The sequence below is a fragment of the Mirounga leonina genome, unplaced genomic scaffold, assembly GCF_011800145.1.
Source record: "Mirounga leonina isolate KUSES-001 unplaced genomic scaffold, KU_Mleo_1.0 Mir_166, whole genome shotgun sequence".
Lineage (NCBI taxonomy): Eukaryota > Metazoa > Chordata > Mammalia > Carnivora > Phocidae > Mirounga > Mirounga leonina.
Genome location: NW_023270418.1, coordinates 25,028,352 through 25,051,194, shown reverse-complemented (window position 1 = coordinate 25,051,194; position 22,843 = coordinate 25,028,352). Strand labels below are relative to the sequence as shown.

At 37.4% G+C, this 22,843-nt stretch overlaps 2 protein-coding genes and 1 non-coding gene across 3 annotated transcripts; all 3 read right to left on the bottom strand.

The window, feature by feature from the left end:
* Positions 1-619: 619 nt before the first annotated feature.
* LOC118015574 (olfactory receptor 4P4-like) lies at positions 620-1,686 on the bottom strand. Its single transcript, XM_035012317.1, has one exon. The coding sequence runs from the start codon at positions 1,684-1,686 to the stop codon at positions 760-762; it is 927 nt and encodes a 308-aa protein (XP_034868208.1). The 3' UTR covers positions 620-759.
* Positions 1,687-18,477: 16,791 nt separating this feature from the next.
* On the bottom strand, positions 18,478-18,607 carry LOC118016352. Its single transcript, XR_004680783.1, has one exon. It is a non-coding gene; the product is annotated as a small nucleolar RNA SNORA18 (small nucleolar RNA).
* Positions 18,608-20,929: 2,322 nt separating this feature from the next.
* Positions 20,930-21,859, bottom strand: LOC118015573 (olfactory receptor 4C16-like). Its single transcript, XM_035012316.1, has one exon. The coding sequence runs from the start codon at positions 21,857-21,859 to the stop codon at positions 20,930-20,932; it is 930 nt and encodes a 309-aa protein (XP_034868207.1).
* Between the last annotated feature and the right edge of the window lie 984 nt (positions 21,860-22,843).

The window sequence follows — 22,843 nt, the reverse complement described above, 5'->3', positions numbered from 1 at the left end:
CACCCGACCCGGTCTGGAGTCTCCAAACCCAGCAGATCCCTGTGGTGCACTCCCGCGTGGCTCCTCCCGGGGGAGGAAGGTGAGTCTCCCCGGATCTGCCACTTGTTGGGTCCCTGCTGGAGGAGCAGGGGCCCGACGGTGCCGCGGATCACGGTTTATGGCAGCCCCGAGCTGAGAGCCCGCGCCTGGGCTCCGCCTCTGCAGCCGGCTTCCCTGCTCCGTTACCTGGGAGCTCTGCCGCACTCAGGCACCCCCGGTCTTTCTGTGACCCCGAGGGTCCTGAGACCACACTGTCCCGGAGGGTTCCACCCCGCGCTTAGCCACCAGAGTGACGTCCCTCAGCGGAGCAGACTTCTAAAAGTTCCGATTTTGTGCTTCGCGGTTCTATCACTTGCCAGAAGCGGCCGACAGAGGCCCCTCCCCCGCCGTCTATCCTCCTGAATATCACCTCGGATTCACTTCTCCGCATGTCCTTCCTTCCAGAAAGTGGTCGCTTTTCTGATGAGAGAGTTGTTGCTCTTCTTTTCTTCGATCTCCTGTTGAGTTTGTAGGTGTTCAGAATGGTTTGATCCCTATCCAGCTGAATTCCTGAGAGGAGACGAAATCCAGATCTCCTACTCCTCTGCCATCTTGCTCCGCCCCCCCCAAGTTTTGCAACTTTGATGACAGCGCACCACCTCTCTGTACTTGCTGTATTTGTTGACATTAGGATTCTGTGGATAGAACAAGATCCAACCAAGGGTTTGAGCTCCAGAGACTTCATTTCCCTTCAAACCTTGTGTCCCGGCACCACATTTTCCTCATGACATTCTTCATGTCTGTGTTTCTCAGCGTGTAGATGAGAGGGTTGAACATTGGGGCAATCATGGTGTAAAATAGGGCAAAAACTTTGTCGTTACTGACGGAATCAGCCATGGGGACATATGTGAAGATTAGGGGCAAGAAGAACATGAACACGACAGTGATGTGTGAGCCACAGGTGGAGAGGGCTTTGTGCCAGCCCTGGGCTGAGCGAGTCCTCAGGGTGGACAGGATGATGACGTAAGAAATTACCAAGGCAGCAAAGGTCAAAATGGACAGCACTCCGGTGGTGCTAATGATCACAATAACCAACAGGCTAATGTCCATGCAGGCTAGCTTCATCAAAGGGAAAACATCACAGAAATAGTGGTCTATCTGATTGGGGCCACAGAAGGGAAGTTCAATAATAATCAGTACCTGCAGGATTGAATGGATAAATGCTCCGAGAATTGAGGCCATCACAAGGACATAGCACACCTGTCTTCTCATGATGACCATGTAGTGAAGGGGTCTGCAGATAGCTGCATAACGGTCATAGGCCATGGCCACCAAGATGAAGATCTCGGTGGCACCAAAAAAGTGGGCATAAAACATCTGGGCTATGCAGCTATTGTAGGAGATGGTCTTCCGCTGAGTCAGTAGGTCTGTGATCAGTTTGGGGGCCACTGTGGAAGTGAAGCAGACATCCATGAAAGACAGGTAGCTCAGGAAAAAGTACATGGGCTGTTCACGGAGGCGGCTGCCCCTGATGGTGAGAAGAATGAACAGGTTTCCTGAAAGAATCGCAATGTAGCAAAATGAGAACACCACAAAGCAGGCAACCTTTTCATCCTCATCACTGAAAAGTCCCAGGAGGATAAATTCTGTGATGTTTTCATGTCCCATTGTTTCTGTGGATTTGATCATGTAAAGGAGAAAGTTAACTGGAAACACTCAACTTTTAAAATTATTGATTGATTTTAAAAGTCATTTATTGAGGGGCCCCTGGGTGGCTCTGTTGGTTAAGTGACTGCCTTCAGCTCAGGTCATGATCCTGGAGTAGCGGGTTCGACTCCCACATTGGACTCCCTGCTCATCAGGGAGTCTGCTCCTCCATCTGACCCTTCCCCCCGCTCATGATCTCTCTCTCTCTCTCTCTCTCATTCTCTCTCTCTCAAATAAATAAATAAATAAATAAAATCTTTAAAAGTCATTCATTTAGAGTCCATAGTCTTTCATGGTTCATCTCCCCCTCCGATTCCCCCCAATCATTTTTCCCTTCCTACTATCTTTTTTTTTTTTAACATATAATGTGTTATTTGTTTCAGAGGTACAGGTCTGTGATTCATCAGTCTTACACTATTCACAGTACTCACCATAGCACATACCCTCCACAATGTCTATCACCCAGCCACTCCATTCCTCCCTTATTTTATTTTATTTTTTTATTTTATTTTATTTTATTTTATCCTATGTTAATCACCATACATTACATCATTAGTTTTTGATGTAGTGTTCCATGATTCATTGTTTCATTGTGCTCCTTGAAATACGTGAGCTCCTTAATACCCATCACCACACTAAACCATCCCCCCACCCCCCTCCCCTCTAAAACCATTTTTTTCCCAGAGTCCTTAGTCTCTAATGGTTCATCTCCCCCTCTGATTTCCCCCTCCCTTCATTTTTCCTTTCCTTCTCCTAATGTCTTCCATGCTATTCCTTATGTTGCACAAATAAGTGAAACCATATGATAATTGACCAATGGCATTTTTCGAGCTGCTGAAACACACAAATCTAAAATTTGTATGGAACCAAAAAAGACCCCAAATCACCAAGGAAATGTTGAAAAAGAAAACAAAGCTGGGGGCATCACGTTGCCTGATTTCAAGCTATATTACAAAGCCGTGATCACAAAGACAGTATGGTACTGGCACAAAAACAGACACATAGATCAATGGAACAGAATAGAGAGAACAGATATGGACCCTCAACTCGATGGTCAACTAATCTTCGACAAATCAGGAAAGAATATCCAATGGAAAAAAGACAGTCTTTTCAATAAATGGTGCTGGGAAAATTGGACCTATATACATAAGAATGACACTCAACCGTTCTCTTACACCATACACACAGATAAACTCTAAATGGATGAAAGACCTCAATGTGAGACAGTAATCCATCAAAATCCTAGAGGAGAACATAGGCAGTAACCTCTTTGACATCGGCCACAGCAAATTTCTTTCAGAACAGTTCTCCAAAGGCAAGGGAAACAAAAGTGAAATGTACTTTGTGACTTCATCAAGATAAAAAGCTTCTGCACAACAAAGGAAACAGTCAACAAAATAAAAAGGTAACCAATAGAATGGGAGAAGATATTTGCAAATGACACTACAGATAAAGGGCTTGTATCCAAGATCTATAAAGAACTTACCAAACTTTACACACTGATAAAATATGACAGTCTATTTTGAGGGGTTATAACAGCAACTTAACAATGCCTTTTACTTTTACTTATACTTTTATAATGTGAGTTCCTATGAGACTATTTTAGAAAAATGCACATGGGGCATACAACAAGATTTTTAATAGGATTTCAGGTAGTTTTTGGACTTTGGGGTTGAATTCTATCCATGAACCTCAAATTAACCACCTGTGGCCTAATTTCTTGCAAAAATCTCTGAAAATAACACTGTCACATAAGCACAATCAGTTGCAATGATTCTGGGCAATGGTGTGATTTGTTTAAAATAAATGGTTCAAGATTATTTTATCTGTGAGTTATCTCTTCTGTCCTTAAAAATGGAATTCCCTCATTGAATATAGAATTGTATTAGGAGGGGGCAGAGCAAGATGGTGGAGGAGTAGGAGACGTGGATTTCATCTGGTCTCAGGAATTCAGCTGGATAGGGATCAAACCATTCTGAAGACCTACAAACTCAACAGGAGATCAAAGAAAAGAATAGCAACAACTCTCTGAACAGAAAAGCGACCACTTTCTGGAAGGTAAGACGTGCGGAGAAGTGAATCTGAGGCGATATTCGGGAGGATAGAAGGCGGGGGAGGGGGCCTCTGTCAGCCACTTCCAGCAAGTGATAGAGCCATGGAGCACAAAATCGGAACTTTTAGAAGTCTGCTCCGCTGAGGGACGTCGCTCTAGTGGCTAAGCAGTGGGTAGAACCTTCATGGGACACTGTGGTCTCAGGACCGTCAGGGTCACAGAAAGACGGGGGTGCCTGAGTGTGGCAGAGCTCCCAGGTAACGGAGCAGGGAAGCCAGCTGCAGAGACGGAGCCGACGCGTGGGCTCTCAGCTCGGGGTTGCCATAAACCGTGATCCGTGGCACAGTCGGGCCACTGCTCCTCCAGCAGGGACCCAACAAGTGGCAGATCCGGGGAGACTCCCCTTCCTCTTCCGGGAGGAGCAGCATGGGAGTGCACCACAGGGATCAGCCAGGTTTGGAGACTCCACATGGGGTCGGGTGCCAGAGATAGAAAAGCTCGGTCACATGCCAGGTGAGCACGGAGTGCGGCCGGAAACTGGGGAGACAGGAGTGATTGACTGCTTTTCTCTGGGGGCTCACTGAGGAGTGGGGGCCCTGAGTTCTTGGCTCCTCCGGGGCGGAGATTGGGAGGCTGCCATTTTCACTCTCCGCCTCCAAAGCTGTGCGGAGAGCTTGCAGGAACAAAAGCTCCCAAGAGCAAACCCTAGCAGATTACTTAGCCCGGACCGGGCAAGGGTGGGGCAATTCCACCTCCAGCAAAGACATTTGGGAACCACAGCAACAGGCCCCTCCCCCAGAAGATCAGCAAGAACAGCCAGCCAAGACCAAGTTTAACAATCAATGAGAACGGCAGAACTCCAGCGCTAGGGGAATACTGCACATAGAATCCATGGCTTTTTTACCATGATTCTTTAGTCTTTCAAAGATAATTTTTTTAACTGTGTTTTTTTTTTTTTTGAATTTTTCTCTTTCCCTTTTTCAACCAACATCCTATCAATCCCTTTTTTAAAAAACATTTTTATTTTTCATTTTTAGAGTCATATTCTATCCCTTCATAGTAGTTACCCTTATTTTTGGCATATATATATAAGTTGTTCTCTCTTTAAAATTTTGAGATACAGTTTCTTCTAACAGATCAAAATATACCCTAAATCTCTAGTATATGGTGTTTTCTATTCCCCGGCCTGATCACATCCTCTCCCTTTTTTTTTTTCTTTTTTCTTTTTTTAAATCCTCTTCTTTCTTTTTTCAAACAACTTCTTATCAATTCCTTTTATAAAATTTTTTATAATTTCCATCTTTACAGTCCTATTCCATCCCTTCATCATATCACCCCTTATTTTTGTACATATATAAGTTTTTCTTTCTTTAAAATTTTGGGAGGCACTTTCTTCAAACAGACCAAAATACACCCAAAATCTAGTGTATGCCACTGATCTATGCACCAGCCTGATCATATTTGATCATATTCTGGGTTTTTTTGTTTTGTTCTGTTTTTGTTTGTTTTTATCTTTTTCATTTTCTTTTTCTTTTTTTTTCTTTTTCTTTTTTCTTTCTTCCCCTTTCTTTTCCCCCAGGTTCAGATCTTTTCTGATTTGTTTAGAGTATATTTTCTGGGGACATTGTTACCCTGTTAGGATGTTGTTCTCTCACTTATCTATTCTTCTGTGGACAAAATGACAAGACAGAAAAAATCACCTCAACAAAAAGAACAAGAGGTAGTACCGACTGCCAGGGAACTACTCAATACGAAAATTAGTACGATGTCAGATCTAGAGTTCAGAATCATCACTTTAAAGATACTAGCTGGGCTTGAAAAAAGCAGGGAAGTTATTAGAGAAACACTTTCTGGAGAAATAAAAGAACTAAAATCTAAGCAACTCGAAATCAAAAAGGCTATTAATGAGGTGCAATCAAAAATGGGGGTGCTAACTGCTAGGTTAAATGAGGTAAAAGAGAGAATCAGTGATATAGAAGACCAAATGATGGAAAATAAAGAAGCTGAGAAAAAGAGAGATAAACAACTACTGGATCACGAGGGCAGAATTTGAGAGATAAGCAATACCATAGGACGAAACAACATTACAATAATTGGGATCCCAGAAGAAGAAAAAAGAGAGAGAGGGGCAGAGTATGTTGGAGCAAATTATAGCAGAGAACTTCCCTAATTTGGGGAAGAAAACAGGCATCAAAATCCAGGAGGCACAGAGAACCCCTCAAAATCAATAAAAATAGGTCAACAGTGCAACATCTAATAGTAAAACTTACAAGTCTCAGAGACAAAGAGAGAATCCTGAAAGCAGCTTGGGACAAGAGATCAGTAACCTTCAACGGTAGAAACATTAGATTGGCAACAGACCTATCCACAGAGACCTGGCAGGCCAGAAAGGACTGGCATGATAGATTCAGAGCACTAAATGAGAAAAATATGCAGCCAAGAATACTCTATCCAGCTAGGCTGTCATTGAAAATAGAAGGAGAGATAAAAAGCTTTCAGGACAAACAAAAACTAAAGGAATTTGCAAACACAAAACCAGCCCTACAGGAAATCTTGAAAGGGGTCCGAAGCAAAGAGAGACCCTAAAAGCAACATAGACCAGAAAGGAACACAGACAATATACAATAATAGTCACCTTACAGGCAATACAATGGCACTAAATTCCTATTTTCAATAGTTACCCTGAATGTAAATGGGCTAAATGCCCCAATCAAAAGACACAGGCTATCAAATTGGATTAAAAAACAAGACCTATTGATATGCTGTCTGCCAGAGACTCATTTAGACCCAAAGACACCCCCAGATTGAAAGTAAGGGGGTGAAAAACCATTTACCATGCTAATGGACACCAAAAGAAAGCTGGGGTGGCAATCCTTATATCAGACAAATTAGATTTTAAACCAAAGACTGTAATAAGAGATGAGGAAGGACACTATATCCTACTTAAAGGGTCTATCCAACAAAAAGATCTAAAAATTGTAAATATCTATGCCCCTCACATGGGAGCAGCCAATTATATAAGGCAACTAATAACAAAAGCAAGGAAACACATTGACAACAATACAATAATAGTGGGGGACTTTAACATCCCCCTCACTGAAATGGATGGATCATCTAAGCCAAAGATCAACAAGGAAATAAAGACTTTAAATGAAACACTGGACCAAATGGACTTCACAGACATATTCAGAACATTCCATCCCAAAGCAATGGAATACACATTCTTCTCTAGTGCCCATGGAACATTCTCCAGAATAGATCACATCCCAGGTCACAATTCAGGTCTCAACCGGTACCAAAAGATTGGGATCATTCCCTGCCTATTTTCAGACCACAATGCTTTGAAACTAGAACTCAATCACAAGAAGAAAATCAGAAAGAACTCAAATACATGGAGCTAAAGAGCATCCTACTAAAGAATGAATGGGTCAACCAGGAGATTAAAGAAGAACTAAAACAATTCATGGAAACCAATGACAATGAAAACACAACTGTTCAAAATCTTTGGGATGCAGCAAAGGCAGTCCTAAGAGGAAAGTATATAGCAATACAAGCCATTCTCAAGAAACAAGAAAGGTCTCAAATACACAACCTAACCCTACACCGAAAGGAGCTGGAGAAAGAACAGCAAATAAAAACTAAACCCAGCAGGAGAAGAGAAATAATAAAGATCAGAGCAGAAATCAATTAAATAGAAACCAAAAGAACAGTAGAACAGATCAACAAAACTAGGAGCTGGTTCTTTGAAAGAATTAACAAGATTGATAAACCCCTGGCCAGACTTATCAAAAAGAAAAGAGAAATGACCCAAATCAACAAAATCATGAATGAAAGAGGAGAGATCACAACCAACACCAAAGAAATATAAACAATTATAAGAACATATTATGAGCAACTCTATGCCAGCAAATTAGATAACCTGGAAGAAATGGATGCAATCCTAGAGATGTATCAACTACCAAAACTGAACCAGGATGAAATAGAAAACCTGAACAGACCTATAACCACTAAGGAAATTGAAGCAGTCATCGAAAATCTCCCAACAAACAAAAGCCCAGGGCCAGATGGCTTCCCAAGGGAATTCTACCAAACATTTCAAGAAGAATTAATACCTATTCTTCTGAAACTGTTCCAAAAAATAGAAATGGAAGGAAAACTTCCAAACTCGTTTTATGAGGCCACCATTACCTTGATCCCAAAACCAGACAAAGACCCCCTCAAAAAGGAAAATTACAGACCAATATCCCTGATGAACATGGATGCAAAAATTCTCACCAAAATACTAGCCAATAGGATCCAACAGTATGTTAAAAGGATTATTCACCACGACCAAGTGGGATTTATCCCTGGGCTGCAAGGTTTGTTCAACATCCACAAATCGATCAACAAGATACAATACATTAACAGAAGAAAGAACAGGAATCATATGATGCTCTCAGTAGATGCAGAAAAAGCATCTGACAAAGTACAGCATCCTTTCTTGATCAAAACTCTTCAGAGTATAGGCATAGAGGATACATACCTCAATATCATAAAAGCCATCTATGAAAAACCTACAGCGAATATCATTCTCAATAGGGAAAAACTGAGAGCTTTCCCCCTAAGGTCAGGAATGCAACGGGGATGTCCACTATCACCACTGCTATTCAACATAGTATTAGAAGTCCTAGCCACAGCAATCAGACAACAAAAAGAAATAAAAGGCATCCAAATCATCAAAGAAGAAGTCAAACTCTCACTCTTTGCAGATGATATGATACTTTATGTGGAAAACCCAAAAGACTCCACCCCAAAACTGCTAGAACTCATACAGGAATTCAGTAAAGTGGCAGGATATAATATCAATGCACAAAAGTTAGTGGCATTCCTATACACCAACAACAAGACAGAAGAAAGAGAAATTAAGGAGTTGATCCCATTTACAATTGCACCCAAAACCATAAGATACCCAGGAATAAATCTAACCAAAGAGGCAAAGGATCTGTACTCAGAAAACTATAAAATACTCATGAAAGAAATTGAGGAAGACACAAAGAAACGGAAAAATGTTCCATGCTCATGGATTGGAAGAACAAATATTGTGAAGATGTCAATGTTACCTAGAGCAATCTACACAGTCAATGCAATCCCTATCAAAATACCATCCACTTTTTTCAAAGAAATGGAACAAATCATCCTAAAATTTGTATGGAACCAGAAAAGACCCCGAATAGCCACAGGAATGTTGAAAAAGAAAAGCAAAGCTGGTGGCATCACAATTCCGGACTTCCAGCTCTACTACAAAGCTGTCATCATCAAGACAGCATGGTACTGGCACAAAAACAGACACATAGATCAATGGAACAGAATAGAGAGCCCAGAAATGGACCCTCAACTCTATGGTCAACTCATCTTTGACAAAGCAGGAAAGAATGTCCAATGGAACAAAGACAGTCCCTTCAACAAATGGTGTTGGGAAACTTGGACAGCCACATGCAGAAGAATGAAACTGGACCATTTCCTTACACCACACACAAAAATAGACTCCAAATGGTTGAAAGACCTCAATGTGAGACAGGAGTCCATCAAAATCCTAAAGGACAACACAGGCAGCAACCTCTTCGACCTCAGCCGCAACAACTTCTTCCTAGAAACATCACCAAAGGCAAGGGAAGCAAGGGCAAAAATGAACTATTGGGACTTCATCAGATAAAAAGCTTTTGCACAGCAAAAGAAACAGTCAACAAAACCAAAAGACAACAGATAGAATGGGAGGAGATATTTGCAAAGGACATATCACATAAAGGGCTAGTACCCAAAATCTATAAAGAACTTACCAAACTCAACACCCAAAGAACAAAGAATCCAATCAAGAAATGGGCAGAAGACATGAACAGACATTTTTCCAAAGAAGACATCCAAATGGCCAACAGACACATGAAAAAGTGCTCAACATCGCTCAGCATCAGGCAAATCCAAATCAAAACCTCAATGAGATACCACCTCACACCAGTCAGAATGGCTAAAATTAACAACTCAGGAAATGACAGATGTTGGCGGGGATGAGGAGAAAGGGGAACCCTCCTACACTGTTGGTGGGAATGCAAGCTGGTGCAGCCACTCTGGAAAACAGTATGGAGGTTCCTCAAAAAGTTGAAAATTGAGCTACCATATGATCCAGCAATTGCACTACTGGGTATTTACCCCAAAGATACAAATGTATGGATCCGAAGGGGTACATGCACCCCGATGTTTATAGCAGCAATGTCCACAATAGCCAAACCGTGGAAAGAGCCAAGATGTCCATCAACAGATGAATGGATAAAGAAGAAGTGGTATATATATACAATGGAATATTATGCAGCCATCAAAAGGAATGAGATCTTGCCATTTGCAATGACGTGGATGGAACTGGAGGGTGTTATGCTGAGCAAAATAAGTCAATTAGAGAAAGACAGGTATCATATGATCTCACTGCTTTGAGGAATTCTTAATCTCAGGAAACAAACTGAGGGCTGCTGGAGTGGTGGGGGGTGGGAGGGATGGGGTGGCTGGGTCATAGACACTGGGGAGGGTATGTGCTATGGTGAACGCTGTGAATTGTGCAAGACTGTTGAATCACAGATCTGTACCTCTGAAACAAATAATGCAATATATGTTAAGAAAAAAAAAAAGAAGATATCAGAAGAGGAAGAATGAAGGGGGGAATCGGAGGGGGAGACGAACCATGAGAGACGATGGACTCTGAAAAACAAACTGAGGGTTCTAGAGGGGAGGGAGGGGGGTGGGAGGATGGGTTAGCCTGGTGATGGGTATTAAAGAGGGCACGTTCTGCATGGAGCACTGGGTTTTATGCACAAACAATGAATCATGGAATACTACATCAAGAACTAAAGATGTAATGTATGGTGATTAACATAACAATAAAAAATAACAAATAGAAAAAATAAATAAAATCCTAAAAAAAAAAAAGATATGAAAACATCGTAACAAGTTAAAAGATTATACCATGTTTATGGTTAGGGAGGATCAATATATAAGACAGATGCAATTCTTCCCAAATTAATCAATACATTTAATAATTAAAACAAAAATTCTGACAAACTTTTTCATGAAAAGCTGATTCCAAAATTCTGAAAGAATTAAAATGCAGAGTAGTTAAGCTAACTTTTTTAAAGGAAAAACAAAGAGAATAGACATATCTTCCAGAATTGAAGTATATTATAAAGCTATGGCAATTAAAAAGTTGTAGGTAGGGGTGCCTGGGTGGCTCAGTAGGTTAAGCATCTGACTCTTGGTTTTGGCTAGGGCATGATCTCAGTGTTGTGAGATCAAGCCCAGTGTTGGGCTCTGTGCTCAGAGCAGATGCAGCTTGAGATTCTCTCTCCCTCTCCCTAATCCCTCTTGCTCTTGCTCTTCACGTGTGCACTCTCCCTCTCAAAAATAAATCTTGAAAAACAAAGTTGTAGGTAAAGACAGATTGCTATATTTTTTTAAAGATTTTATTTATTTGACAGAGAGAGAGAGAGCACAAGTAGGCAGAGAGGCAGGCAGAGGGAGAAGGAGAAGCAGGCTCTCCACTGAGCAGGGAGCCCAACGTGGGGCTCGATCGCAGGACCCTGGGATTATGACCTGAGCCGAAGGCAGCCACTTAACCGACTGAGCCACCCAGGTGCCCCCAGATTGCTATATTTGAAGACAGCCAATAAATAAACACATATATCCTGGAATTTTTTCCATATTTAAGTTGAAATTTCAAATTGATATGAACTCCAGTGAATTCAAATTGATGTGAATTTTAGTAACTGATGTTAAGACTTTGAACCTCTTGCTGAAAACAATATACCTCAAAGGCGCAAAAAATCTTAATCCAAATGGGAGAAGGATACAAATGTACGTAACAAAAGTTAAAATAAAAATCTGAGAAATAATTAGAATGGGTTTCGATCTTATGGAGGAACATTTTTTAAGCAAAGCACAAAAAGGAAATTCACACAAAAAAATAAAATCTATTTTAAAACCTTCTATATGACACAATTTCATATAAACCAAATATATTTAGAAGTGGCAAATGGGAGTAAATATTTATAAATCCTATGAATCAATCACATAAAGATAAATAGTCCAATTTTCTAAAAAAGAGAAATATTTGACAAGGCAATACACAGAAAGGAAATCACAACTGTCAAAAAGTGTATATCAAAATATTCAACCTCATTAGAATCAGGGAAATGTAGATTCAACAAGAATGAGATACTATATTCCCGCTCATCAACTTTATAAAAATAAAATTTAAAAGGCTGTCCATTAAATTTTTGATGAGTGACCCAGAAAAACTACCCCAGAAAGCATACAAAAGGATATTCTTCACATACTCATTCAAATTTGGAAGATAGAAGTGATCTAAAACCTGACAATAGAATGGAAATAAGGGGTGGTATGTTCTCATTATGGAAAAGTAGACAAATTTAAATGTTCAGTCCCTGGGAGACATCTACCATGATACAAATCGCTAAGACATACTTTAGTATGGAAAACTTAGTGGACAAAAATAATCACATACGATAACATGCATGTTAAAAAAAAGATCACAGCCACAGAATACCATGTAGTTTCTGTGAGAACTTCTGTGCTTATAAATTAATAGAAAAATGTGTGAAGTAAAGATTTACTTCTCAGAAATAAAGGAGGTGATGGCCAAAGGAGATTGTAGTGTTATTCAATGTTTTAATTTCTTTATTAAAGAGATTATATTTCATTATTACTTCTGAAATTAAAGTTAATTTTAAAACTCATTTTATAATATGGTTTGAGAAGAACACAATACATAAGAAATGAAATGAAGCAGAACAAAAAGTGAACTGGAATTCAGTAAACTTAAATAACTTGTTTATCATTAATTACTACATTGTTTCCTCAATGTCTTTAGCAAGTTTAGACATAGATGCTCTTCCTCAAGCATCATATGTCATCAATTGTCATAAAAAATGTAAATATAACTGGACAGGTACATATGTACCCAACTCCCACACTCCTTCATGAGGACATATTTGATAATAAGGAAACAGGAAACACATCTATATCTGTATCTCTTTTAAACCTCTATCTGGATTTGGTCTTTATATCAGCACTAGCACATCTAGTTATACTTTTATAATCCAGATAGGATTTAAAGAAATTTCAAGGTGATTTGTTGTATCTCTAGCTGTTATCACTGAGGACTCAAGTTCATAATTTGCTCTTTTTCATGGTTCCTTGTTTTACTGAACCAACTCTATTTTCATTTTAACAGAAGGAAACAACAAATTTGCAGCAGAGATTGCTGAATATCAGGATATGCTACACAAAAGGTTAACAACCTCCAACATATATGGACTCAGTAGAAATGCCGCCATATTTAAAACTTCTGATTACCTGCAATCTTCATCTCTGTTGCAACAAGGTCACTAAGAAAATCTACACCAGACAGCATCCTAAAAGGGGCAGTTGGGACACTGGTGTTCACTCTGCCTTACCACAACTTCTAAAAAGGCATTAAAAAGGAGGGGAAAAAATAACCCCTGATTTTCAGTATCATCTTGGTGTCCTTATTCTCACAGAAAATATTTCTTAGGACCCAAGACTGACTGGCTAATCTTCAATTCCTGAAGTGAAATTGGCAATTGTATTTGCAAGAGAGACAAGTTATCATGGTGGGAGAGAGTGCTTGAATTTGGCTGAATGCGTTTCAATATATGGTCCACTAAACCGAAATAATCTTAGGCAGGTTATAAACCTTCTGAGCCTTGTTTTTTCATCTGTAAAACAGTGATAATAGTACTTATCACATAAGATTCTTGTGGGAATCAAATTAAAATATTCATATAAAACGTTTAGCTACAGTGCATATAATACATCATAAGAATTAACTAACTATGAAATTTTATTATTAATTTAAAAATGACTAATATTCTATAAATGCTTCACAGTTCTAGGACAAAGGGAACATTGGGAATAAATTTTCTTTAATGAGTTTAACATGCCACTGAATATAGATTTCTACAGAAGTTATAAAAGTATTTTGACAACTAATCATTACTGAAAATCCCAAACTAATGACCAAGACCTGGGGTAGGTCATAGGATCTCCCATTTCACAGATGGAAGAACTAAAATCAAAGTAAAAATTTATTCATAAAGATCTTCAATACCCTACAAAAAATAGTCTCTCTCTTATTATTTAGAATAATGAATCAAACACTTCAAGAAAATAATTTTTTTATCCCTCTATTTTACTTAGGTCATTTTCTAGTTTTCTGCAGGTTTTTTAAAATTTTAATATATATCAGATTTATTTTTGTTAAAGAAATAGTCACTGATTATATAATTTGAAATTCTTTAACTGTGGTTACTGAAATTTTCTTCCATATAATCCCTATTCATTTCAAATACCATGGATTACTGCTCAGTATTACAGACCTATGGCACAGTGAGGCAAGAAATGGAGGTTCTTGTCCTGATCTGCCACTCCCTGATTATGGGATTTAGTTCCTCAGATTCTTTGGATATCTATTTCCTCTTAAGAAAATAAGGAATTGTAGTTTTCATGGATCCTTCCAGCTGCAAAGAACTAATTTTTTTAATCAAATGATTTACTAATTCATTTACCAGTTTATCAAAATTATCAATTAATTTCCATCATTTTTTTACTATCTTTATTCTCTTTATTACTTACTTCTTATCTTATTCAATTATTTGATTTTTTCTAAACTTCTACTGTTTTTTATCATTGATTTTCTATCCAAAGGAGAGTGCACAACGTTCCATAATTTCTCTTAGCCTCCTGACCTGGCAGCTAAGCAGTCCCAAGTTTGAAACCAGGATTTCAAAATAACATTCCCATTTTTTTAAATTTTTTTATTACAATAGACCTTTAAAAGTTGTTTTTAAACTATTAAAATGCCAAATTGTTACATGAATTAGAAGCCTAAAAGGTTATAAAAGAAATCATTATCAAGAAGATATATTTCTAGAATATTATTCATGCAAAAATATTACCTTAGAAAACAAGTGAATAAAGATAGATGATTCTATAGCTGTTCAAAGAGATGACATAACTCAGACATGCAAAAATAGAAAATGTAAGAATAAAGAAAAGAAGGAAAAGGAAAAAAATATAAGAACTCACATATTTAGTATCAACCAATTCCAATTAATATTGAAAGGGATATCTTTGTCTTCTTGAACTCAAGACAACAAATGAAAAAAAATCTTCAAAATCAGAAGGTGAATAGATCTCTTAGGACAAAAAAAGTAATGAAAAAGTCTCATACTTTGTAGGTAGGTTTCAAATTATATTTAAATGTAATGAATTCTACTCCTGAAACTAATATTACACTATATGTTAACTAACTGGAATATAAATAAAAACTTGAAACTACAAAAATAAAAAAATAATAAAATAAAATAAATATATCTTAAAAACTATGAATACTCAGAACAGGAATGAGAAGCATAAAACTGGAAGGAAAATCTCAACTGCATCTGGGCCTTTCTGTCTTGCCTTTTTTTCCCTTTGGTGCAATAATGAGCTTCAATGTCTACTTCCCTAAATGCACAGGGTTGGGGACTCTTGGAGAAGCCGCAGGGGAACAGGTCAGGAAGAGTATTTAAAGGCTCTGGATGCACGTAAGAACTGTACCTGTCAATGGCAATCCTTATGGGAATTCTTGGACAAGGCTAATAAAAATAAACTGGTGATTTTAATTTGCTATTGCTTTGGTTTTTCAAATGTGCTTTTTAAAATAGATTTTTTTTAGATTGCCTCAAATATATGATGTTAAATATCGAATGTAGTTTCTACGGTCAGTGATCAAAAAGTTTTTAAAGTGGCCTTATTCCTTTCTACACAAAGAATAAACACTAATGCATCCATTATATTTCTTAAGGGTCTTCCACTGTTTCCATTATCAAGGCTAATTATTTACTAACATTAAGGGTATTCGGCTTTTTCTTAAAATAATTAAGGTGTCATTTAAATGTCCCCATTCCAACAAAGCTTATCCTCATTATATCACCTTTCTGAAACCTAATTGCACAATCCAAGTCATCCCTTTACACTCCCAATACCTAATTTCACCAGATCACTTGACCCTCTTTTCATAAATAGTTGAAGGTTTTCTCATTTTGTTTTGGGGGGGGGGTTGTGCGTATTCTTTAAATATTGGTGTTCTTCTCTCATTTTCTCAATAGACTATTAACTCAATGAAAATAGGGTCTATTCTTCCTTATACTGTATTTAATAACTTAAATTTTAAGGATGGCAAGTGTAATAGCAGTAATTGAAAAGTCATTACAGTGTGTTAGTAATTGTGCTAAGGATGTTAAAGGAATTTTTTTAATTTAATGCACATAATGATCTTATGAGATGGTATTATTAATATTTCCACAGAGGCACAAAGAGATAAATTGACAAGACTAGGCAACTAGTAACTAGTATAGTAGAATTTGACCTTGGCTAAGATGCTTTACTGACCCTACAATGACTGTGACCAGTACTACCACATTTTACACAGAGGAAGTACTTAATAAGTGTATCTGAATTTTTATTAAAATAATAAAATAATGTACTGCATATTTCAAAATTACACTTAAATTTTGAATTGTGTACTTAGGATAAATAATGTTATTTTCCAACTTATACAGTCCACTCATAGTAGAATCTCAATTGCACCAACAAAATAAATTACTAAGATAATTTCTATAGTTTTGATTATTTGATGATGGCAAAGTACCATAAAATTTAAAAGATTTACTTTTCATTTTTTTATTGAAATACACTTACAATTCTGTTCCCCGTCTAAACAATTTAATTTTTGTGCTTTTGATGTCAGAAACACTGCAAGGAGGACTGATTATTTTTGTGTGAGTGCATGCATTTGAGCATGCGAATGGAAACAGGAAGATGGCTGAAGGATGCACCATAGGAAGAGCATCAAAACCTAATTATATATGCATCTTAAGTATTTAGAAGAAGAGGCAATTTTATGTGAGATGCATTTGCCAGATGTCCAGGATGATTTCATGTTTACCACCTCAAACGCTGAAACCAGAGGGTCTGAGTTTGAATCCCAGGCGTACCTTTCACAGGCTATGTGACCTTGGATAAGACACTTATCTCACTGATATTTAGATTCTTCCCCTATAAATATAATTATTTTATCACACATCAGTAATATGTAGTCACTATTATTATAATTAGTATTACTACTATTATTTACTATTATTATTGGAAAATTTCTGACACAATTTACAAAGAAACTTGGAAATATCTCCAGGACAAAGCATTCAGATCACAATCTTTAGATCAAAGTCATTGATACAGAAGGACAAAATAAGACAACAGCTCACTGCACAAAACTCTGTGACACTGAAATATAAGTTCCCCACTCCAGGCCCTCATCCATGGCATTGACGTGTTTGTGCATGTAGACAATTTGTTATAGCTGAACTGATTGTATAAGATACTTAATGAAGATCATATATTTAGTTGTATTCAAGGATAATGTTAATATAAAATGTTACTTATATTTCTTCCAAGACTCGAACCACACCTAAGAGAATGTCATATTCTCCACATGGATAAATAACATTTGGAAGAAGATGCAAAAGTGACGTATTTAATAGAGATAGAAATACGTTCATTTTAGAAATATTGAATTATGCACTCTCCAGTTCTTGGGTTAAAGCTATGATTTTCCAAAACTCCTTTTACACTGTGGTAGACATAATTCCAAAATGCCCCTCAGAATTTCCTGCCCTAGCCCTGGGAACTGGAAATATGATAATATAGCACATGTTAAATGTAGAATTACATGCCTAAAGGGATTTCAACAAATCAACTCCTAACATCAAATTTCAAGTCCTAGCTACATGTTTCATGTCAAAAGATTCTATATTCAGACATATGCATTTTTTAACTGTAAAGGTTTTTTTAAATTATTACATGCAATAGTAGCCAAATTATTTAAAGTCAGCAAAATTTTACTTAGGGACTCTCACATGTTATTGTTTTTCACTACTCACCAATGTCCCGTTAGTTCCTCCAAAGTTTGAATCAAAATTTATCTTCAGGATAGCCCTTCTAATAAGAACATCTTTTTTTTTTAATTAAAATATCTTGTGTAAGTTTATGGTATACAACATGTTGATTTGATACATTAATATATTGTAGTCTGATTGCCATTAAAAATATAAGAACTTGCAAGATGCATTGAGAACAGTGTAGTATCAGTAAATGGAAGTTATAACATTCTACAATGCCTATGGAGAAGTGTTTATGATCACTTGTATTAAAGATGTTTCTAAGAATGCTAAGAAGCATAAAAATAAAAAATAATACATAAATACATATATATATGTACATATATATACACACACACACCATGCTCAATCCTCAGTTGTCATGTCAAGCTTCAATTCTTTCAGTTGGGCTTATTTTCTCTGAAAATTTTATGTGATTATGGACACACTGATGACTTACTGATGGGATACTTTTCTACCTATAAACTTTGGGATCTAATTTTTTCAAGCAATTTACTTTAGGGCCCTCTGAATATGAATTGAGTTTAAATCATATTTACTCCAAAACTAGCACACCCAAGAATAATACAGACTTTGAGGATATACCAATACCTAAGATTTAAAAAAAAATGGACTATCAGGTCTTTCATTCTTTGGCAGCTCTCTCTTATAGTTCTTTCCACAGATCTAACAAAGAGTTTCGTGAGAAAAAGCAGACAACATAGTTATTCAATTAGGCATCTCCAATGATGTGGGTCTGCAGAAAAAGCCAATCAGGATAGACCTCAACTCCAAACTTCTCTTTTACCACACTGAAAACACCCCCCATCATTAAGTGTTCCCCTAGGTCACACTTGTACATAGTGGTCATGGAATCCTACAGTTCTCTCATGTATGACATGTCCTCCTAGAGCAATACTGGACTTTCCTGCTTGGCCTTCCCTGTGACTTGCACCTGGTTAGATGTTTGGAAGCAATGAAGGGTGTGGGAGGAATCTCAGGAAGAAACCAAATATCATTGTCTGACAACTTGTTCAAATGAAGTAATCACAAGGTGTCTAGGCAACAGAAGACTGTTGTTGCCCTCTTTAAAGGAAGACAGAGCTACTTATGACAACCAAGAGGATGCAAGATCATCTCTGAGTTCATAGTTCTCCCTCTTACCCACACAAATGTGTCTACATTAGATGTCAGAGTACTAGTCTTTCCCTATCAAAACACTGACGTCAAAAAAAAAAAAAAATCCTGGTGAGGTTGCACATTCCATCACCTTTTCAGTTCTACTATCTTTATCACAAAATTCTGAACTGGAATTAGATCATAACCTCTGTTGTCAAGAGACACAGTAACAGCAGCCCAGAGAACTCCATCTCAGAAGCGTGTCCAGAAGGCATTTTGAATAGAGTGTCTCTGAGGAGGTACCTAAATTAGATCCAACATATTCCCCTTTTCGTATATGCCTTGTTGTGAAAGAGAAGAGGACTTCAAATAAAACTCTGCCAACTAAGATCTACTAAAGTGTGACCCTTGCAAGAGGAAAATCAGCTATGATCAATGATAAACTGCTTGAGATGGATAAATTCTGAATCTGAAAAAAAAAAAGTGATGTATATATGTCACTAGTGTTCATTGTGGAATTCACAGGATTCCATTCCCACATGGAGAAATAGATGATTCTTTTTCAAACTAAGTCCTTTTTTCTTTTTGTTAATTTTTTATTTTAAGTAGGCTCCATAGCCAACATGGGGCTTAAACTCATGACGCTGAGATCAAGAGCTCTATGTTCTCCTGACTGAGCCAGCCAGATGCCCCTCAAGCTAAGAGGTTTTAATGTTCCTATTACAATAAACTTCACACAAACTTAGTGATTTTAATATAATTTAGTAATTTATAAGTAAAAATATGTTCAAAAAACCCAAAAATACCCATGTTAAATATTCTCTATGGAGAAAAATACAAATAAGAAAATAGGTTGAAACTGAAAGATTCTTAGTGATCATGTAACTCAATACTGCAATGTTGATGGATGGTGACTAAAGGTGATATCCCTCTCTATTGCATAAATACAGTTTTTATCCAAATATCTTGGTCTCTCTCAAGTTACCCTCTTTTCTAGATTATATTAAAACTCACTAAGATAATTCATATCTGTGATGTGACTATTTCTGTTTCAAAGCCTAAAGACTCCTCTGAGTTTAAACATTCTTTATCAGTTGTTACATTCAAATTCCCTATTTCAACCTTTTGTTGCTTGTATACTTTACTTCTAGCCCACATGAATATATCTACTTAATTTGGGCTATCTGTGCTACAATCATAATAACCCAATAGTATAAACAAATTATTATAAATTGTATGACCAATGAAAAACCTAATGCTTCCCCTCAATTAGAAGTGATCATTGTAGAAGCAAAAAGTAGTTTTTACAAAAAGAATAATGTGAGTACCACCCCCACTATCAGAACCTTCCCAAGGTAAAAAGATTCCTTCAGAAAGGTGAATATTCACACTATGTTCTGCCACTGTTCTAGGAGGATCTAAATAAATATGAGAATTTGAAGTATGACCCCAAGAAATAGAAGGGAGATTACCTAACATATAGATTGTCCCTTAAAACATGAAGATTTTATAATTATTTGGATCTGGTGTTTTCTGCTTAGTCAACCAAGAAGAAATACCAAGTTGAAAGTACATGATCAGACATGATGTGACTGAAGTATCTAATACAAAGGAAGTCATATGAAGGAGGAATAGTCTGCCAGGCTGTGGATATAAGCATATAAAAGTATAACTGTAAACAGAGAACACCAGAAGTCAACATGAAGAAGAGCAGGGAAAACACTAGATCAAAACCACCGTGATGCTAGGCAGGCAAGAGAGGTAGAGACACAGCAGTGAACATCCCACGCATGTGTCTTGACATGGCAGTTTGTACCTGGTGCTGTCTCTTCTTGTACATGAAACTGACTCAACACTAACCAGTGTACATGCTCATTCTTGAAGGAATGAATTCCCATGCCCCCTGATTATGTTAACACCACAATAAAAAGATAACATTCTTAATAGACTTTTAGACAAATCCAAACTATGAAGAAAAATTTGAAACTCCCACTCATTTTTTGTCATCTGAAATCAACTTCTTTCTCCATAACTTCCTCATGGCATTTTTCACTTCTGCATTCCTCAATGTGTAAATCAGAGGATTGATCAAAGGTGTTCCAAGTGTATAAAACACAGCTATCATCTTATCCATGGGGAAGGTGGTTGCAGGGCGTGTGTATATAAATATGCAAGGACCAAAGAACAAGATGACCACAATGATGTGAGAGATGCAGGTGGAGAGGGCTTTTCTCCTCCCTTCAGCACTGTGGTTTCTCAGAGAATACAAGATGATAACATAGGAGCACAGCAGCATGACAAAACTCACTGTACAAATGGCCCCACTATTGGACACCAACAGTAGATTGATCACATAGGTGTCTGCACAGGCAAGTTTCAACAAGGGCTGCAAGTCACAAAAATAGTGATCAATCACATTGGGACCACAGAAAGGTAAACTCAAGGCAAGAAAAATCTGAGCTAAAGAATGCACACAGGACCCCACCCAGGCTATAGCCACCAGCACCTCACAGACCCGTCGACTCATGATGGTTGTGTAGTGCAGGGGCTTACAGATGGCCACGTAGCGGTCAGCAGCCATGAGGATTAGGATGAAAATCTCCAGGCAGCCAAAGAAATGGAATGAAAAGACTTGTATCATGCACTCACTGAAAGAGATAGTGGTTTTCTTCAAAAGGGCATCCACAATCATTCTAGGGGCTATGGAAGTACAAAAGCAGGTGTCAGATAAGGATAGGTGGAAAAGGAAAAAATACATTGGACTCCCTAGTGTCTGGCTGGTCTTGATAGTAGTAATAATCAAAAAGTTACCCAGCAACATCCCCAGATAGAAAAGTAAGAAAATGACAAACACAATTTTCTTTCTAAGAGGATCCTGGGTCAACCCAAGCAGAATGAACTCAGTCACATTATATAGCTGCATGATTTCATGAACGAGGAGAAGGCTGAGTGTGAAGCTGTTGATCTGAAAAAAAGAAAGGAATTAATTCAAGGTGTGATGTGTGATTTTATGGAATATTTTAAGAAAAATAAATATTCCTCATCATGAATGTTTTAGGGGTGAGTTCTTACAAGTCACCTCAATAGTTTGTTCCTCCATTTATAATGGCCACATCATAAGGTCATTATGAATCTCAACAAATTTGTGAAGGTTATATCTTCCTAGAGTATACTTCAGGTACAATCTTGTAGCATTTAAATGATTCTGATTAATTCTGTCAATTCAATGAATATAAAGGTGAAAGATATGACTCCATTTTATTATTAATGTTATTATTTTTGCATATTTAATAAATCCTTGGGCCCATGTTTCGATGGTGTATCACTTGGCATTTTGGATATTTTGGCTGCCTTTCGAGGTTCATGATATAAATATAAAATCACACCCCACTTTCACCCCATAAAGAATGTCTTTATGCATATATTTATCACCCTATATTTGTTATACATAGTTATAGAAAATGTATATTTTTCATAATTATATAATACACCATCTTTCACTAAACATTTGTTCCCAGATATTACAGCTTGAAAAGAGGAACAAGAAATACTCATAGCTTCTAAATAAAATGCTATTACCTTGAAACACCTTATGATACTTAGTATTTGACATACTCTAATGCAGATAAGTGAATGAATGTCTTTGATAGTTGATCATCTCAAATATCTGCATTTCTAATTTTATCCCTCCCATTTCTGGAAAGCACTCCTTAGAGGACCCAAAATCCCTGAGATTACATATAAATGAAAGAGGTTATTATTACTCAATAGCTCATGTTTTCAATAATCCAAATTTTAGCTTAAGCACTTTGGATCTGAGGTCATGTAGGGAGATGTCACCAGGCAGTTCATGCAGGACCAAATCACGACTGTAATCTCCACCAGAGTTTGTATTATCTAGGTAGTG

Excerpts from the sequence above, each read along its gene's own strand:
- LOC118015574 (XM_035012317.1), bottom strand. The coding sequence starts at position 1,686 with ATGGGACATGAAAACATCACAGAATTTATCCTCCTGGGACTTTTCAGT.
- LOC118015573 (XM_035012316.1), bottom strand. The coding sequence starts at position 21,859 with ATGCAGCTATATAATGTGACTGAGTTCATTCTGCTTGGGTTGACCCAG.